Source organism: Pseudochaenichthys georgianus, chromosome 1 (assembly GCF_902827115.2).
Source record: "Pseudochaenichthys georgianus chromosome 1, fPseGeo1.2, whole genome shotgun sequence".
Taxonomy (NCBI): Eukaryota; Metazoa; Chordata; class Actinopteri; order Perciformes; family Channichthyidae; genus Pseudochaenichthys; species Pseudochaenichthys georgianus.
In genome coordinates, this window is record NC_047503.1 from 43,885,518 (window position 1) to 43,902,279 (window position 16,762).

Here is a 16,762-nt window from a genome sequence, read left to right on the forward strand (position 1 = left end):
CCACTCTCTCCCAAAACTAAAGACAAGTGCTGAGTCGTGAAGTCAAAATATGACAAAGTGTAAAGCTTTTCAGCTGAAAAAAGAGCGATCTCACCAACATCTGAAACAACAGCCATTTCAAATCTAGATGTGAACAGGCAGAAAGAAATATCACAGGAGGAGTTAACAAGTAGAGATCATAATACTAACATTATATCCTTCAAAGTAGCAATATATTACATTGGTTGTTGATTGAAATCTGTATATGCCTTAGCATAATGACGCCATTGGTGTTTAGATTGGTTCCCTGAACGCTTCACTTCACAATATGGTTTTGTCTGTTACCTTGTCGCAGACAGAAAATGTGTTATCAACATTTTGGTTTCACATTTTGTTTGGAAAAAACGCAGTGCACCTTTTTTTTAGCAGCTCTCATAGCACCTGCGACCAAGTCATACAAACATATGATTTACCCCAGCACTGTCACTTCCATTCCCTACATTTGAAGGAAGCCATATAAGACAATATATAACTTTGACAATCTACAGCCTTCGTTACTACTATAACTATGTTCACCACAACCCAAAAATATACAAGTACAAATGTACAAACTATTTTCTCAACACAACAACACTGTTTCCATACCAACACACACATGGGCATCAGATCCAAATCAGACAGATATTAACTGCCACACCATCTGTAATAAAACATTTTGCATGTCCCATAACTGAAATACAACTCATTCAATACAAGTGACCCGGTTTCAGTCAGAGGTCATGAGAAAGTTATCAGAGGTCCTCCAAATTGGAATCCCCCTCACCCCCTCCATAGCTCTCTTATAGGAGATCTATCCTCCATCGCTCTACCACAACATCTCCAAACGTTCATTATCATAGCAATAACTCACGCAAATAAGACATATTTTACTCAACTGGAGAGACAGAACAAAATGATCTATTAACCATTCGCTCAAAACCTGGAAGACCTCAGACCTGGAAAAACTCTCTTCAACACAAAATGACAATATAACCCCCATCAATAAAACCTGGGACCTATACTGCGAACCTGGTTCAACCTAACCTGGATATGTTTGAGTTAGCCGGTTGGCCTAATCCAAAACATACGCGCTCTCGCTAAACGGTACTACGACGCTGGTTATCAAGTGGATCGCTCAAGCCAGCCGTGTCCTATCTAGTTAGGTGCGCGTTCACATGAAAGGGGTGGTATCTGGAGCATTCGACCAATCACAAACATGGAGAAGCGCACTGACAGCGCAGCGTCATACTTCCTGAATGAAAAGTGAACTTTAATACTAGACAAAAATGAAGAAGTTAAACTTTAAACATCCATGACTTAAACACTTTATCCAGGATCAAAGCCTCAGAGCTGCACCTGCAAGGTGAATACAGCTGGCAACAGAACAAGTGTTTGAATGCGTACATTAACAGGTTTATGATATCACTGCCTCCTCTAAAACACGATCTGACTTCAATTACATTTGTCTCGAATGTTTCGTCAACTTAATGTGTTGCTTAAAATAATACTTCTGCATACAGTATGTGACGCTGTGAGTGTTGCACGGCCAGATACGGCTCAGCTGACTCAGATAAGGAGATGTATGATACATTATGAAGTGATATGCCGCGGACTGTACTTAATGTACTCTGATCCGGTTACTTATGTTGTGGCCGATATATAAGTAAGCTTTCTTAACGCTAATGTTATAATAGTCAGATTGCTCTGAAGATGGAGGTGATATTCTATTCATGTTCACGTTCACACAGTCGGTGATTTTTGCCGGCCGTCTTTCCTGCGACGGCAGTTTTTCTGTATTTCCTTTCTCCTGTAATATGACTTGATCGCTTTAAACTCCGCACACTGAGCTCTGATTGGTCAGCAGGCGGTGCTTTCACTGAGTTGATCTCTTAGCCTGCAACCTAACCTGGTCCCGACCAGGTTAGCTGCTTAGCATATATTACCATGGAGATCTAGCCTGCTAAAAAGAGAACCAGCTTCGTAGGACCGGAAAGCCGGAGTTTTCCCTGAATTTAGCCGCTAAGCGAAAAAAATGAAAGACATTAAGAAAAAAGCATTTTAAACAGTCATTAAAAAGCAACACAATCTTCCTGCATTGCAATTACTCTAAACGTGTAATAACGTGCTTTAACCAGTAGGTGGTTTGGGTTAAAAGCATAGGTTAAAAGGCTGTCAAGTTTACAGTGTTAACAAAATAAAATATACTGCTGTTTCCGGTTTAGTTTACGACGAATATTATTTTGTTATTGTTTTGATATTTGTAACACAAAAGCGATGGAAAAGACCCATAGCAACCAAAAAAAGATGGTCTTAACATGAACCAGTCGTCTAGCAGTTAATAAAAAACAATAATATCAAAACAAAATATTACTACTAACTTTATTGTGAAATTAAAACAGAACGGTAAAAGAATAGTTTCCGGTCTATGCTGATGCCCGATCTCTGTAGATAAATAAAGAACTAAGACAGATGTGTAATATTTAATGCAGCCAAACCATTTATTACAATGCATTCATGTGATGACTTTCAAAGAGTAAAGCAAGCACTGCTGAATAAAGTATGATTTTCTCTTTTACGAAACGTTTTTTTTTCATATGGAATGCAGTTGGAGGTCAACCAATCAAAGAGCTTGAGGGCTGATCACGGGGTTCATGGTGTAGTCCCAAACGATAGCTGAGGATTCTGGGTAGTGTAGTGTCTTCTGCCGTCCAAAAACTCCGAAGGAATATTTGTTTCTCCGAATCGAAGGGGGAAAATACAAAAGCATTGCACACAATTCAAACCAATCAATGTTGTGTAATTAACAAGGACAATTTGGTGTTTTTTAGTCGATGAGTAGTGCAGATATCACTGTAAAATCAATCGACAGTAAGGAGAATAGGCTACTTACTTCCGGGTGTAAAATTATCCGTTATCCAATGGGAATGGACGCTCGTAATACAAGACATGATCATTATCTTTTAAATAACTATTTGACACAGCTGAAGCTCTGGCCTTCCTTAAAAACAAACTAATTTAATAAAAATCACAGTTGCATTACACACAATGCACTGTTTTTTGAGAACACAAATTCGTAACTAATGTAATTTTTACATTCTGACGAAAAATAAAAATAATTATGAATACAAATAAAATAAAAGAAGCCTCCCGTGAGTTACTACAAGCTATAAAGTAGATTTAAAAAACGTTGTATAGAATAAAAGCTCACTGCGGGACGTTGTAGAAATGCGTGTGTGCACCACGACAAAGGAGCCTCATTCACTTTACATTGGGGTTGTTTGCGTGGTGCCGACACGCAAATGTAACAAAGTTCGTGACTCCACCACGCATTGTGGTGTTAAGGAGTCGTGGTGGAGTCACGCATTCTGGTGAGATCAGGTTGTTTCTGGGATGTGTGAGAGGAAAAAAATGATGAAACAATACAGATTTCAGTTTTCTGAGCCCCTACTCTCCCCATAAGTAACTGACGGCAACAAAAGTCTGATATTATTCAATTAAAATAAAGAAGTAAACACAATAAGTGTGGCTTGATATTGAGTAAGAAAAAGGTTGATAAACGCTGTGAGAAGGGATCTGCGGAGAGCATTTAGCCGCGATCCCAACTCGTCTATTACCAACATTCAGGGAGCTCTATGCAAGTCAATGGGACTCCCTGATAGTTGAAACTCGACGCTAAAGGCCCCCCCTGGCGTTGGAAAGTGACGACAGGGACCCTGACATAACGTCAACATAGGCCGAGTTGGGAGTGAGAATGTGTTGGTTTATCACAAACTGTGTCTCCTCATATATCAGGGTTTGGTTTACAGAGTACAGTGACTCATGCTTATCTTTCCTTTGTGTTGTGCTCCATCCAGTGGACACTCTGCACCTTAACACCAGGAAGTGTTGTACATGGATGCTGGTGTTACTGAAGTACAACCAGCTAATTGATTAATAATGGATAAAATAACACCAGCATTATTTTTACAATATCTGTAATTACCTTTTTAAATGTTTGCTTGTTTCAGATAATATAACGCTACCCATTCTTACTTTGATTTACACTTCACATTCTATTGCAGCCTGTCCTCCTACAAAAAACGACCATATAGGTTGATTGTTCAGCAGCTAAATACGACCCAGAGTCACGTTTTAAAGTGTAGCACCTCTAGAGATCGTGTACGAAACAACATGCTCCTGTCGATTGCAAACGCTCCGGAGGGTCGTTTATTTACAAATAACCCTCTCTGGAAAATCCTAAATTGTGGAATAGTTTCGCCATTACAACGCTTTTTTATTAGATTTCTAGCGAGAAGTGTATATTGTACTTTAATAATCCACGTCCAGTGGATGTGTAGGATCTACAGTTTGATAGATATACAAAGATGATTTGAGGTCTCGCCAGGAGAACGTGTACTGTATATGGGGCAGCTTCCATGTAAAGTTAGTGTGGGTGAAAACAGTATTTCCGGTCTTGAAGTTTTCATAATAAAACCGGAAGTATTCCCCTCACTGTCAAATTATTACACAGTGATATCTCCATTACTCATCCACTAAAAAACATCAGTTTATCCTTGTTAATTACACAATATTGATTGGTTTAAATTGTGTACAATGCTTTTGTGTTTTTAACCTTTGATCCGGAGAAACAAATAGTTTTTTCGGAGTTTAGACACTACAGAGTTTCCAAATACACTACACTACCCAGAATCCCCAGCTATCGTTTAGGACTACAACATCCCTTGCTTTACAAACCCCGTGATTAGCCCTCAAACTCTGTGATTGGATGTTGGAGTGGCAGTGAGACAAGGTTACGCCGAGTGTCAAACAGCTCTTTGAAATGGAATGGAACCACGCCAGACTATCCAAAACTGGACTTGGACGGGTCCAGCCCAGCCCTCCCCCCCCACAATTACACATTATGGCTATTGTGTGTTTCGCAACAAGTTCTATGGCACGTCTCTACTGGGAATTGTAGTTGTAAAAGACGTTTTCGTATTTCCCACAATTAGAAGTTGCCAGTATTAAACCCTGTAGGTTTAGGGGATACGAAACACATTGGTGTTATCAAATTTAAAACATATAATTAATAAATGGTTGAAAATCGCTTGTGTCCATAATGGGCAGCATCACTATACCCACATGACATCTAAGGTCAGAAGAGCTTTATTTAACAGCTGGCCTTATGTCTGTGACCCCTCCTGTTGTTAATTGATAAGCCTGAAACATGCACTTGTCAAGGTTCAGATGCACATTTAGCAAATATGGCAGAAGCCATCGATCATCTTAAGATAAGATATACTTTATTGATCCCAAGTTGGGAAATGTTTTTGTTACAGCAGCATGTACTACTTTGTTCTACTCCACTACAATTCAGAGGTTAACCTGGTATTTTTACTCTACATTTATTTTTGTTACTTTGCAGATTCTGATTAATGATGTGAATAATAAACAACCCTTAAATCAGAGTAAAATTCAGCCTTATCAGTTTGTCTGTTTTGCACATCCTCCTGTTAATATCTTTTGACGTCCTGCACTAAACTGTTTTATTGTAGAGATCACTATAGTATCTTCTTGATATTTTCTATTCTATATTTCTATCATTGACTCCTATTTTGTATGTACGCTATTCTTAATATTTAAATGTTTTCATCAAATATAACGTATTCAACAACTAAATTAAATAACGTGCTTTAACCACTAGGCGGTGCGGTTTAAAAAAACAGTGGTCTCGTTAATAAAACATAATAATATCAAATATAATCTGACTATTCACTTTATTGTGAAATTAAAACAGAACGGTAAAGGAAAATACAGTTTCAGTCTCTCGATGTGAAGCTTATGCATTGTACCATGAACCTGTTTAGACCTGTAACAGTCAACTGCATGTGGAGTTGGAAAGGTAGTTCAGAAAATCAGTAATATCTTTAAAAACTACAAAAAAGTCCCTTTCTATCAGCTGTGCACCGTTATGGTGTAAATACAGACTATCTACTAATTGGATCAAATATAAAAGTCAGCCGAATTAGTGTTGATACTGCAAGGATTGTGTGAAAATAAATGGAAGATGTTGTTTAATTGTTGATATATTTATGGTCCACGTCACGTATTCAGTTTTGGCGGCATCTCTTCCAGTTTGTCAAAAGGTCTTCTGATCAGGGCTCTATAAATAAATATCTACGGCAGATATGTAATATTTAATGCAGCCGAACCGTGTATTACAATGCCGTTATGTGATGACTTTCAAAGAGAAAAGCAAGAACACTCGGAATAAAGTATTAATTTTTTTTTTTTAAATGTTTTCCGATTTCATATCACATAAACACCATCTCCCAACATGCATTGCGGCGTGATTAATGATGTGAAATATAAACAACCCTTAAATCAGACTTTAGTTACACCTGAATGAAATTCAGTGAAGGTGATTGTCAAGTGCCAACAATCAGGCGAGATATTTGATAGTTGGTGCTTGAGAAGACTAAATATTTATCTGCAGATCCGTTTAAAGCATATTCATTACTCGTTATTCTCTAATAGTTCATTAAAGACTGTATATAATTGCTATTTTGCACATCCCTTTCAATATTTCAAGATTTTCTAAGGTTTATTGACATATCATATACACAATAGCGTAGTTATGCAATGAATGACAAACTTGGGTCACAGGTTCATCAACAGTGCATTACAAGACATCTATCAATGTGTTTGTACCTCCACCATTACACTGTCGTATTCTGCACATTTCTTTAAATAAAGCCTTATTAGTTAGCACATCCTCCTATCAGGCACTAAACTGTTTTACTCTAGATATCATTTGAGTATCTTCTTGATATTTTCTATTCTATATTTATATAATTGACCTTCTACTTTCTCACTATTTTGTATGTACTCTTAATATTTGAATGTTTTCATAAAATATAACACATTCAAAAGTGCGTTACAAAAATGAAAGACATTAAGAAAAAAGCATTTTAAACAGTCATTAAAAAGCAACACAATCTTCCTGCATTGCAATTACTCTAAACGTGTAATAACGTGCTTTAACCAGTAGGTGGTTTGGGTTAAAAGGCTGTCAAGTTTACAGTGTTAACAAAATAAAATATACTGCTGTTTCCGGTTTAGTTTACGACGAATATTATTTTGTTATTGTTTTGATATTTGTAACACAAAAGCGATGGAAAAAACCCATAGCAACCAAAAAAAGATGGTCTTAACATGACCCAGTCGTCTAGTAGTTAATAAAAAACAATAATATCAAAACAAAATATTACTACTAACTTTATTGTGAAATTAAAACAGAACGGTAAAAGAATAGTTTCAGGTCTATTATGATGCCCGATCTCTGTAGATAAATAAAGAACTAAGACAGATGTGTAATATGTAATGCAGCCAAACCATTTATTACAATGCATTCATGTGATGACTATCAAAGAGTAAAGCAAGCACTGCTGAATAAAGTATGATTTTCTCTTTTACGAAACGTTTTTTTTTCATATGGAATGCAGTTGGAGGTCAACCAATCAAAGAGCTTGAGGACTGATCACGGGGTTCATGGTGTAGTCCCAAACGATAGCTGAGGATTCTGGGTAGTGTAGTGTCTTCTGCCGTCCAAAAACTCCGAAAGAATATTTGTTTCTCCGAATCGAAGGGGGAAAATACAAAAGCATTGCACACAATTCAAACCTATCAATGTTGTGTAATTAACAAGGACAATTTGGTGTTTTTTAGTCGATGAGTAGTGCAGATATCACTGTAAAATCAATCCACAGTAAGGAGAATAGGCTACTTACTTCCGGGTGGAAAATTATCCGTTATCCAATGGGAATGGACGCTCGTAATACAAGACATGATCATTATCTTTTAAATAACTATTTGACACAGCTGAAGCTCTGGCCTTCCTTAAAAACAAACTAATTTAATAAAAATCACAGTTGCATTACACACAATGCACTGTTTTTTGAGAACACAAATTCGTAACTAATGTAATTTTTACATTCTGACGAAAAATAAAAATAATTATGAATACAAATAAAATAAAGAAGCCTCCCGTGAGTTACTACAAGCTATAAAGTAGATTTAAAAAACGTTGTATAGAATAAAAGCTCACTGCGGGACGTTGTAGAAATGCGTGTGTGCACCACGACAAAGGAGCCTCATTCACTTTACATTGGGGTTGTTTGCGTGGTGCCGACACGCAAATGTAACAAAGTTCGTGACTCCACCACGCATTGTGGTGTTAAGGAGTCGTGGTGGAGTCACGCATTCTGGTGAGATCAGGTTGTTTCTGGGATGTGTGAGAGGAAAAAAATGATGAAACAATACAGATTTCAGTTTTCTGAGCCCCTACTCTCCCCATAAGTAACTGACGGCAACAAAAGTCTGATATTATTCAATTAAAATAAAGAAGTAAACACAATAAGTGTGGCTTGATATTGAGTAAGAAAAAGGTTGATAAACGCTGTGAGAAGGGATCTGCGGAGAGCATTTAGCCGCGATCCCAACTCGTCTATTACCAACATTCAGGGAGCTCTATGCAAGTCAATGGGACTCCCTGATAGTTGAAACTCGACGCTAAAGGCCCCCCCTGGCGTTGGAAAGTGACGACAGGGACCCTGACATAACGTCAACATAGGCCGAGTTGGGAGTGAGAATGTGTTGGTTTATCACAAACTGTGTCTCCTCATATATCAGGGTTTGGTTTACAGAGTACAGTGACTCATGCTTATCTTTCCTTTGTGTTGTGCTCCATCCAGTGGACACTCTGCACCTTAACACCAGGAAGTGTTGTACATGGATGCTGGTGTTACTGAAGTACAACCAGCTAATTGATTAATAATGGATAAAATAACACCAGCATTATTTTTACAATATCTGTAATTACCTTTTTAAATGTTTGCTTGTTTCAGATAATATAACGCTACCCATTCTTACTTTGATTTACACTTCACATTCTATTGCAGCCTGTCCTCCTACAAAAAACGACCATATAGGTTGATTGTTCAGCAGCTAAATACGACCCAGAGTCACGTTTTAAAGTGTAGCACCTCTAGAGATCGTGTACGAAACAACATGCTCCTGTCGATTGCAAACGCTCCGGAGGGTCGTTTATTTACAAATAACCTCTCTCTGGAAAATCCTAAATTGTGGAATAGTTTCGCCATTACAACGCTTTTTTATTAGATTTCTAGCGAGAAGTGTATATTGTACTTTATAATCTACGTCCAGTGGATGTGTAGGATCTACAGTTTGATAGATATACGAAGATGATTTGAGGTCTCGCCAGGAGAACGTGTACTGTATATGGGGCAGCTTCCATGTAAAGTTAGTGTGGGTGAAAACAGTATTTCCGGTCTTGAAGTTTTCATAATAAAACCGGAAGTATTCCCCTCACTGTCAAATTATTACACAGTGATATCTCCATACTCATCCACTAAAAAACATCAGTTTATCCTTGTTAATTACACAATATTGATTGGTTTAAATTGTGTACAATGCTTTTGTGTTTTTAACCTTTGATCCGGAGAAACAAATAGTTTTTTCGGAGTTTAGACACTACAGAGTTTCCAAATACACTACACTACCCAGAATCCCCAGCTATCGTTTAGGACTACAACATCCCTTGCTTTACAAACCCCGTGATTAGCCCTCAAACTCTGTGATTGGATGTTGGAGTGGCAGTGCGACAAGGTTACGCCGAGTGTCAAACAGCTCTTTGAAATGGAATGGAACCACGCCAGACTATCCAAAACTGGACTTGGACGGGTCCAGCCCAGCCCTCCCCCCCCACAATTACACATTATGGCTATTGTGTGTTTCGCAACAAGTTCTATGGCACGTCTCTACTGGGAATTGTAGTTGTAAAAGACGTTTTCCTATTTCCCACAATTAGAAGTTGCCAGTATTAAACCCTGTAGGTTTAGGGGATACGAAACACATTGGTGTTATCAAATTTAAAACATATAATTAATAAATGGTTGAAAATCGCTTGTGTCCATAATGGGCAGCATCACTATACCCACATGACATCTAAGGTCAGAAGAGCTTTGTTTAACAGCTGGTCTTATGTCTGTGACCCCTCCTGTTGTTAATTGATAAGCCTGAAACATGCACTTGTCAAGGTTCAGATGCACATTTAGCAAATATGGCAGAAGCCATCGATCATCTTAAGATAAGATATACTTTATTGATCCCAAGTTGGGAAATGTTTTTGTTACAGCAGCATGTACTACTTTGTTCTACTCCACTACAATTCAGAGGTTAACCTGGTATTTTTACTCTACTACATTTATTTTTGTTACTTTGCAGATTCTGATTAATGATGTGAAATATAAACAACCCTTAAATCAGAGTAAAATTCAGCCTTATCAGTTTGTCTGTTTTGCACATCCTCCTGTTAATATCTTTTGACGTCCTGCACTAAACTGTTTTATTGTAGAGATCACTATAGTATCTTCTTGATATTTTCTATTCTATATTTCTATCATTGACTCCTATTTTGTATGTACGCTATTCTTAATATTTAAATGTTTTCATCAAATATAACTTATTCAACAACTAAATTAAATAACGTGCTTTAACCACTAGGAGGTGCGGTTTAAAAAAAACAGTGGTCTCGTTAATAAAACATAATAATATCAAATATAATCTGACTATTCACTTTATTGTGAAATTAAAACAGAACGGTAAAGGAAAATACAGTTTCAGTCTCTCGATGTGAAGCTTATGCATTGTACCATGAACCTGTTTAGACCTGTAACAGTCAACTGCATGAGGAGTTGGAAAGGTAGTTCAGAAAATCAGTAATATCTTTAAAAACTACAAAAAAGTCCCTTTCTATCAGCTGTGCACCGTTATGGTGTAAATACAGACTATCTACTAATTGGATCAAATATAAAAGTCAGCCGAATTAGTGTTGATACTGCAAGGATTGTGTGAAAATAAATGGAAGATGTTGTTTAATTGTTGATATATTTATGGTCCACGTCACGTATTCAGTTTTGGCGGCATCTCTTCCAGTTTGTCAAAAGGTCTTCTGATCAGGGCTCTATAAATAAATATCTACGGCAGATATGTAATATTTAATGCAGCCGAACCGTGTATTACAATGCCGTTATGTGATGACTTTCAAAGAGAAAAGCAAGAACACTCGGAATAAAGTATTAATTTATTTTTTAAAAATGTTTTCCGATTTCATATCACATAAACACCATCTCCCAACATGCATTGCGGCGTGATTTTAGCCTATCAAAACCTCTGAAAAAAGAAATGTGTCTCAGAATCGAAAGAGAAAAACCTATGGGAAAAACACAAAAGCATTGTACACAATTTAAACCAATTAATGTCGTATAATAATTAACTAGGATAAACTGATGTTTTTAGTGGATGAGTACTGCAGATATCACTGTTAAATAATTTGATCATTGGTTTTATTATGAAAACGTTGAGACCGGAAATACTGTTTTCAACCCGTAACTTTACATGGAAGCTTGCCGCATATACACGTTCTCCTGACGAAACCTCAAATCATCTTTGTAATATCAATCAAACTATAGATCCTACATATCGACTGGACGTGGATTCTAAAAGTACAATATATACTGTACTTCTCGCTAGAAATCTAATCAAAAAGCGTTTTAATGGCCAAACTATCCTACAATTTAGGATTTTACAGAGAGGGTTATTTGTGAATAAACAAACCTCTGTAACGTTTGCATTCAATGGGAGCACTAGAGGCCGACAACTTTAAAACATAATTATAGGTCGTATTAAGCGCTTGAATAAACGACATATTTGGTCGTAATAAGGGCTTGAACAATCAACCCATTTGGTCGTATGAGTTGGAAGACTTGTTGTTCTATTGAGTTGTCTTTGCCTTTTAATCAATAAAACTCAGTATCAATGAACAAATATTTGCCTTGTCTGATATCCTTTATTGATTGGTACAATTCTTGAAATGTTTTAATTACAAAAGGAGGACAGATTACTCTTCTTGCTGGCAGAGTGCATCATCCCTCTGCTGGGTTGATGGAGGGTTTACAGGAAACACAATGCATTTGTCATAAAAACAAACAATGTTCAATCACTATTTTATTTTACAGTTTTGATTTAACAGTCACATATTTACAGATTACATACACCAAGTTATTAGTAAATAGCCAAACCATCTTTCCTACAAAAATGAAAATTATGTTGGCATGTATACTTTAATTCGTCCAAAAATGTGATATGCTAGAATAACAATAACAAAAATGTTGTTCTCTACATATTGAAGGCATGGAATAGGCATAGCCTTAATGACAATGAAATATTCCAACATGTGTTTTTTTTGCTGCACATCAAATAACTTTAGAGTAATATTGTTGTGTTGAATGTTTAGCAACATTCAAATTATTCTTGAAGAGAAAAATAATGTTTGTGACTTCATCAGAGGTTTGACTGGATATTCATTCTCCATAAAGATGGATGCATCAGTGTATAGTGTTGACTATGTAATGGGATACATAATATCAAATATCTTAACAATTTAGTGTGAACCAATCCACACAGTAAACAGATTCTGTAGAAAACAAGATGGAAGTTATACAGTTTTGATACTAAATATGTTTGTTTATTACCTTGAATGGAAATAAATCCATATAGGATAAGTGATTAGTTGACTCTGACAGGAGAGATGATCAGAGGTGCAGAGTTTTGAGTACCATCATTCACACACGGACTGAAGTATGGGAAGAGTTTCTCAGTAAAGGAGCAGCCAGTGAAGGAGTAGATCAGAGCTGCAGCATCTACGTCATAAAAGGAGACCAGACCCTCCTCATAATCCACAAACACCCCCACCTTCTGAGGCTGAGACTTCAGAGAGAGAAGGACTGGAGGATCATCTAGAGCTTTGTACTCATTTCCATTTCTCAGCCAGGCAATCCAGATACCCCTCTGAGGGCTTAGTCTGACTTTCCCCATCCGGTTTATGGACTCTGTGACCACTCCTAACTCCCAGTCCGTCTTTCCTTTAACTTGAACCTCATAGTAAAATGTTCCTGAAGAGAAACTCTGCTTCCCTAAAACACAAACCGAATAATGAAATCTGTTTGGGTTGTATGAAAGATTTGTTGTCACATCACCAAGACTGACTTGTTTTCCACAACCAGACAGAATGAGATTGGGATGTGCTGTATCAGGATCAAGAGTCACATTTACTGCGTACTTCTGGACATTCTTCAGCTTAGCCTCAAGCAGTTTCCTCAGTTCAGTGAGTGTCTGTTCCAGCTGAGCCACAGAGTTTTTCACATTTCCGTCATATGATGGTAGAGGGATGCTGATCTTTGTCCAGTCCTTGGTGGGTGATGGATGTTGGATGCTTAGGATCTTGACACCCTGGAGGACATGGAGGTGGTCTTCAGAGCGCGATAGATGTTCAACCTTTGCACTTCTCTTCTTCAGCTCAGAGATTTCTAGGTCCAGTTCTTTGATTAAAGTTTCAGCCTTCTTTTCAGTTTCTTTCTGCTTCTCTTTGATCGTGTTGATGAGTCTCTCAACAGACTCCTTCAGAGCAGTGAAGACCTGAACAAGTTCTGCTACCTCTCTATCTGGATCTTTCTCCGTGAGGTCCACTGAGTGTTTGATTTCCTGAATCTTCAGTCGTCTCCTCTGGATCATCTGCTGAATTTTAGCCTCTGTCTTCCCCAACTCTGCCTTCTTATCTTCATATTCTTCTTTCAGAGGAACCACATCATGCATCTTGTGGTCTGAGAAATGGCAGAGCATGCAGACACATGTCTGGTCGGTCTTACAAAACAGCTCCAGAGGTTTATCGTGCTTCAGACACATCCTGTCTTCCAGGTTCTCCACAGGGTCGATCAGCTGATGTCTTTTCAGGACTGATTTTGTCAGATGAGGCTCCAGGTGAGTCTCACAGTAGGAGGTCAGACACACCAGGCAGGACTTCAGGGCCTTCAGTTTGGTTTCAGTGCAGACATCACAGGGAACTTCTCCTGGTTTGAAGACGTGTTGCTCTGAGCTGCTGCTGCTGTCTTTCTGTTGAGCCGACCGTCTGAACTGAGCCACCATCTCAGAGAACAAAGTGTTGACTCTCAAATCTGGTCTTGTGGTAAAAGCCTCTTTACATATGGGACACTGGCACCTGTCACTTCTATCCCAGTGTTCAGTGATGCAGTCTTTACAGAAGTTGTGTCCACATGGTATAGTGACTGGATCAGTGAACACATCCAGACAGATGGAGCACAGGAACTGATCTTCAGATGGCAGGTAGCTTGCAGCAGCCATATCTACACCTGTAGTGTGGAAGGAGGAACAATGTCTTTATAATACAGTTACAGAAAAAGAAAGAAGTGGGATTAATAATGGCCAGAATCAATTTTGAATTGTATATGTTTTGTATTGACTTGCACTAAGCCAAGTTTGACCAACCGTTACCGTTCAAGACATAATAGGTTCAAGATAGCTACCTTGGCAAAACAGTAATGTATGTTTCCTTATCCTGTTGTTTGGACTACGGCTGGGCGACATGGAGAATATTAAACATCACAAAATGTTTCACCCAACATCTCTAACGATATTATAGATTGACTATTTGTGCACGAAATATTTACACAATAACATTTTGAATAGATCAGAAAAAAGCAAATGGTTTGAACAGTCTGGAAGTTTAAGGAAGTTACATCACTTTACTGTAATGCAGCCTTTAAAACCAGGAAATGACACTCGTGCAATTTTACTACTACGGAAAGATCTGAAACTATATCTAGTCTAATATCCAGATGATGATATAATATGGATAACTACCTTAGCCCTAGTGTAGACCAACTGATAGTAAAGAATAACACTGATAACAAAGCTCTCAGTACTTTGTGACACACCTGCCTCACATGTTAAACTCAAACTGGTTCTTTGGTGGTGAGCTTTTAATATGACACACCTCTACAACAAAGAGTAAGCATGTAGGAAGTAATCAGTAAACAGTGATAATGGCAGGAAACCAGGAATGAGGATGAACTCCTAACCGCAGATATTCAGTAACAGGTTAGTTAAATCCAGAGGGCTGAACCGTAGGCCTGAGGACAAACAACTCCATACTTATATCATATTTAGTTGATAGTGTAAATATAATCAGATGTACTCACCAGTGTTTGACAGAGACTCTGCTGTGTTGTTGAGAAAGATCTGATGAACTCAGTTTGTATTTTCTTTAGACAGAAACGGAGACTAGTCTCGACTGCAGTGTGGCTGCCTCTCTGACTACCTTACCTTTCATTTCCTGAGTGTGACATGTAAGCTCTCCTCTTTCCACTGTAGCTCCTCCTCTTTCCTCTGTAGCTCCTCCTCTCACTGCAGCTGGTTGTGTTCCCTCCCTCTGATTCACACAGGTGTTGGGAAATACCAGCGACTCTTCAGGTTAATATGGAGCTAACAGTGGGGAGAGTGAGATATGTGAAAAGTGTTGCTATCTTTGTATTATTTGTGTTGAAACTGTCTCAGCTATACTTTAACCAGAACAGTTTAGTTTATTGGACACAGAGATGTTTAACCTTTTTCACCAAGGCAAGATCAATCTAGTATTTTAATATAGTAATATACAATGTAATGTGAAATAAGAAAATGTTAGATATGTGACTGCTTTTACCTTTTTCTGTTATCTATCCTCATTGATGCCCATTATATTGATTGCAGGACTGGTGTATTATTTAGCATTAGTTTGATCTAGATGTACAAAAGAAAACTGGGAACTGATTGCATTTCTCACAAGAGGACCTCATTGTGAGTTCAATCTACATTTAAAAGTGCAAATAACTTAATTTTAGGGATTTATTTTTTAAGAAATCAACTCAAAGGAGGAAAATGGATGCCTTTCAAGTTAATTATTACACAATATTAATACGAATACAAATGCTGATGCATCAGATTCATACATTTGTGAAAGATCTTAATTTATTTTTCTAATCTTGACAAATATCATTGACTTGTTATCCTTAGATTATCATACCTTGAGTTGTTGGTATTGTTAAACCCCTTATACTTATGGGGATGAAATGACCTATAATGGGTATAGTTGATTTTAGCCATTTCACCCATCCCTCGATAGAGTTGAGGTCAAATAATTATAAACAAGGAGATTTTAATTAAATGAAACTTCATTTTTCATTCTATTTCTAGTTGTCAAAGATATCTATGTATTAAATAATGCTGTTACTTCCTCTCTGTATATAGTAGTGTTCATAGGTAGTGGCAGAGTCCATCATTCCAGAGCTGGATTTATAAAACCAAATAAATGTATCATGAAATACAGCTTAAAATGTAAGCCAGACTTATCTGTTTAGTGTTGGATGCTCAAGTCACTGCTCACTCAGGTCTGTTGTTCAACAAAATGTTTATTTGACAGGTTTTTTTATTTTAAAAACACATATTCACAGATGTCTTCGATTCAAGTTCCCAGTAATTAACCAAACCACCTTTTTACACAAAGTAGAACATGTTGCTGGAATTTATTCTACAAATGTAGTCCAACTTTTTATGCTCATAACAATTGAATACTCTATTATGTAGACACTAAAAGCATGTAATATACTTTATACCTAATAAAGGCCCCGTTACATTAGAAAAGTAATTTTTTTTGGCTGCACAACAAATATAAAACCATTTCGTCACTGTGATGCCCCTGTGGGTGCATCAGTAGAGAGGGTGTAGCTTTTCTGTCTCTGCTGCATTGCCTCCAGTGATTACCTTGATTGCAGTGACTCAGGGCACCTGGGTC

At 37.5% G+C, this 16,762-nt stretch overlaps 1 protein-coding gene across 2 annotated transcripts; it reads right to left on the reverse strand.

Moving 5' to 3' along the window:
• Positions 1–11,966: 11,966 nt before the first annotated feature.
• On the reverse strand, positions 11,967–15,285 carry LOC117450401 (E3 ubiquitin-protein ligase TRIM21-like). 2 transcript variants are annotated; one of them, XM_034088282.2, is made up of 2 exons: positions 15,135–15,285; positions 11,967–14,279 (listed from the first exon to the last, which is right to left on the reverse strand). In XM_034088282.2, the coding sequence occupies exon 2, from the start codon at positions 14,275–14,277 to the stop codon at positions 12,646–12,648; it is 1,632 nt and encodes a 543-aa protein (XP_033944173.1). In that variant the 5' UTR covers positions 14,278–14,279; positions 15,135–15,285; the 3' UTR covers positions 11,967–12,645. The 2 variants fall into 2 exon arrangements, with proteins under 2 accessions (XP_033944173.1, XP_033944174.1); XM_034088283.2 differs by having other exon boundaries at positions 11,967–14,285.
• Positions 15,286–16,762: the final 1,477 nt, after the last annotated feature.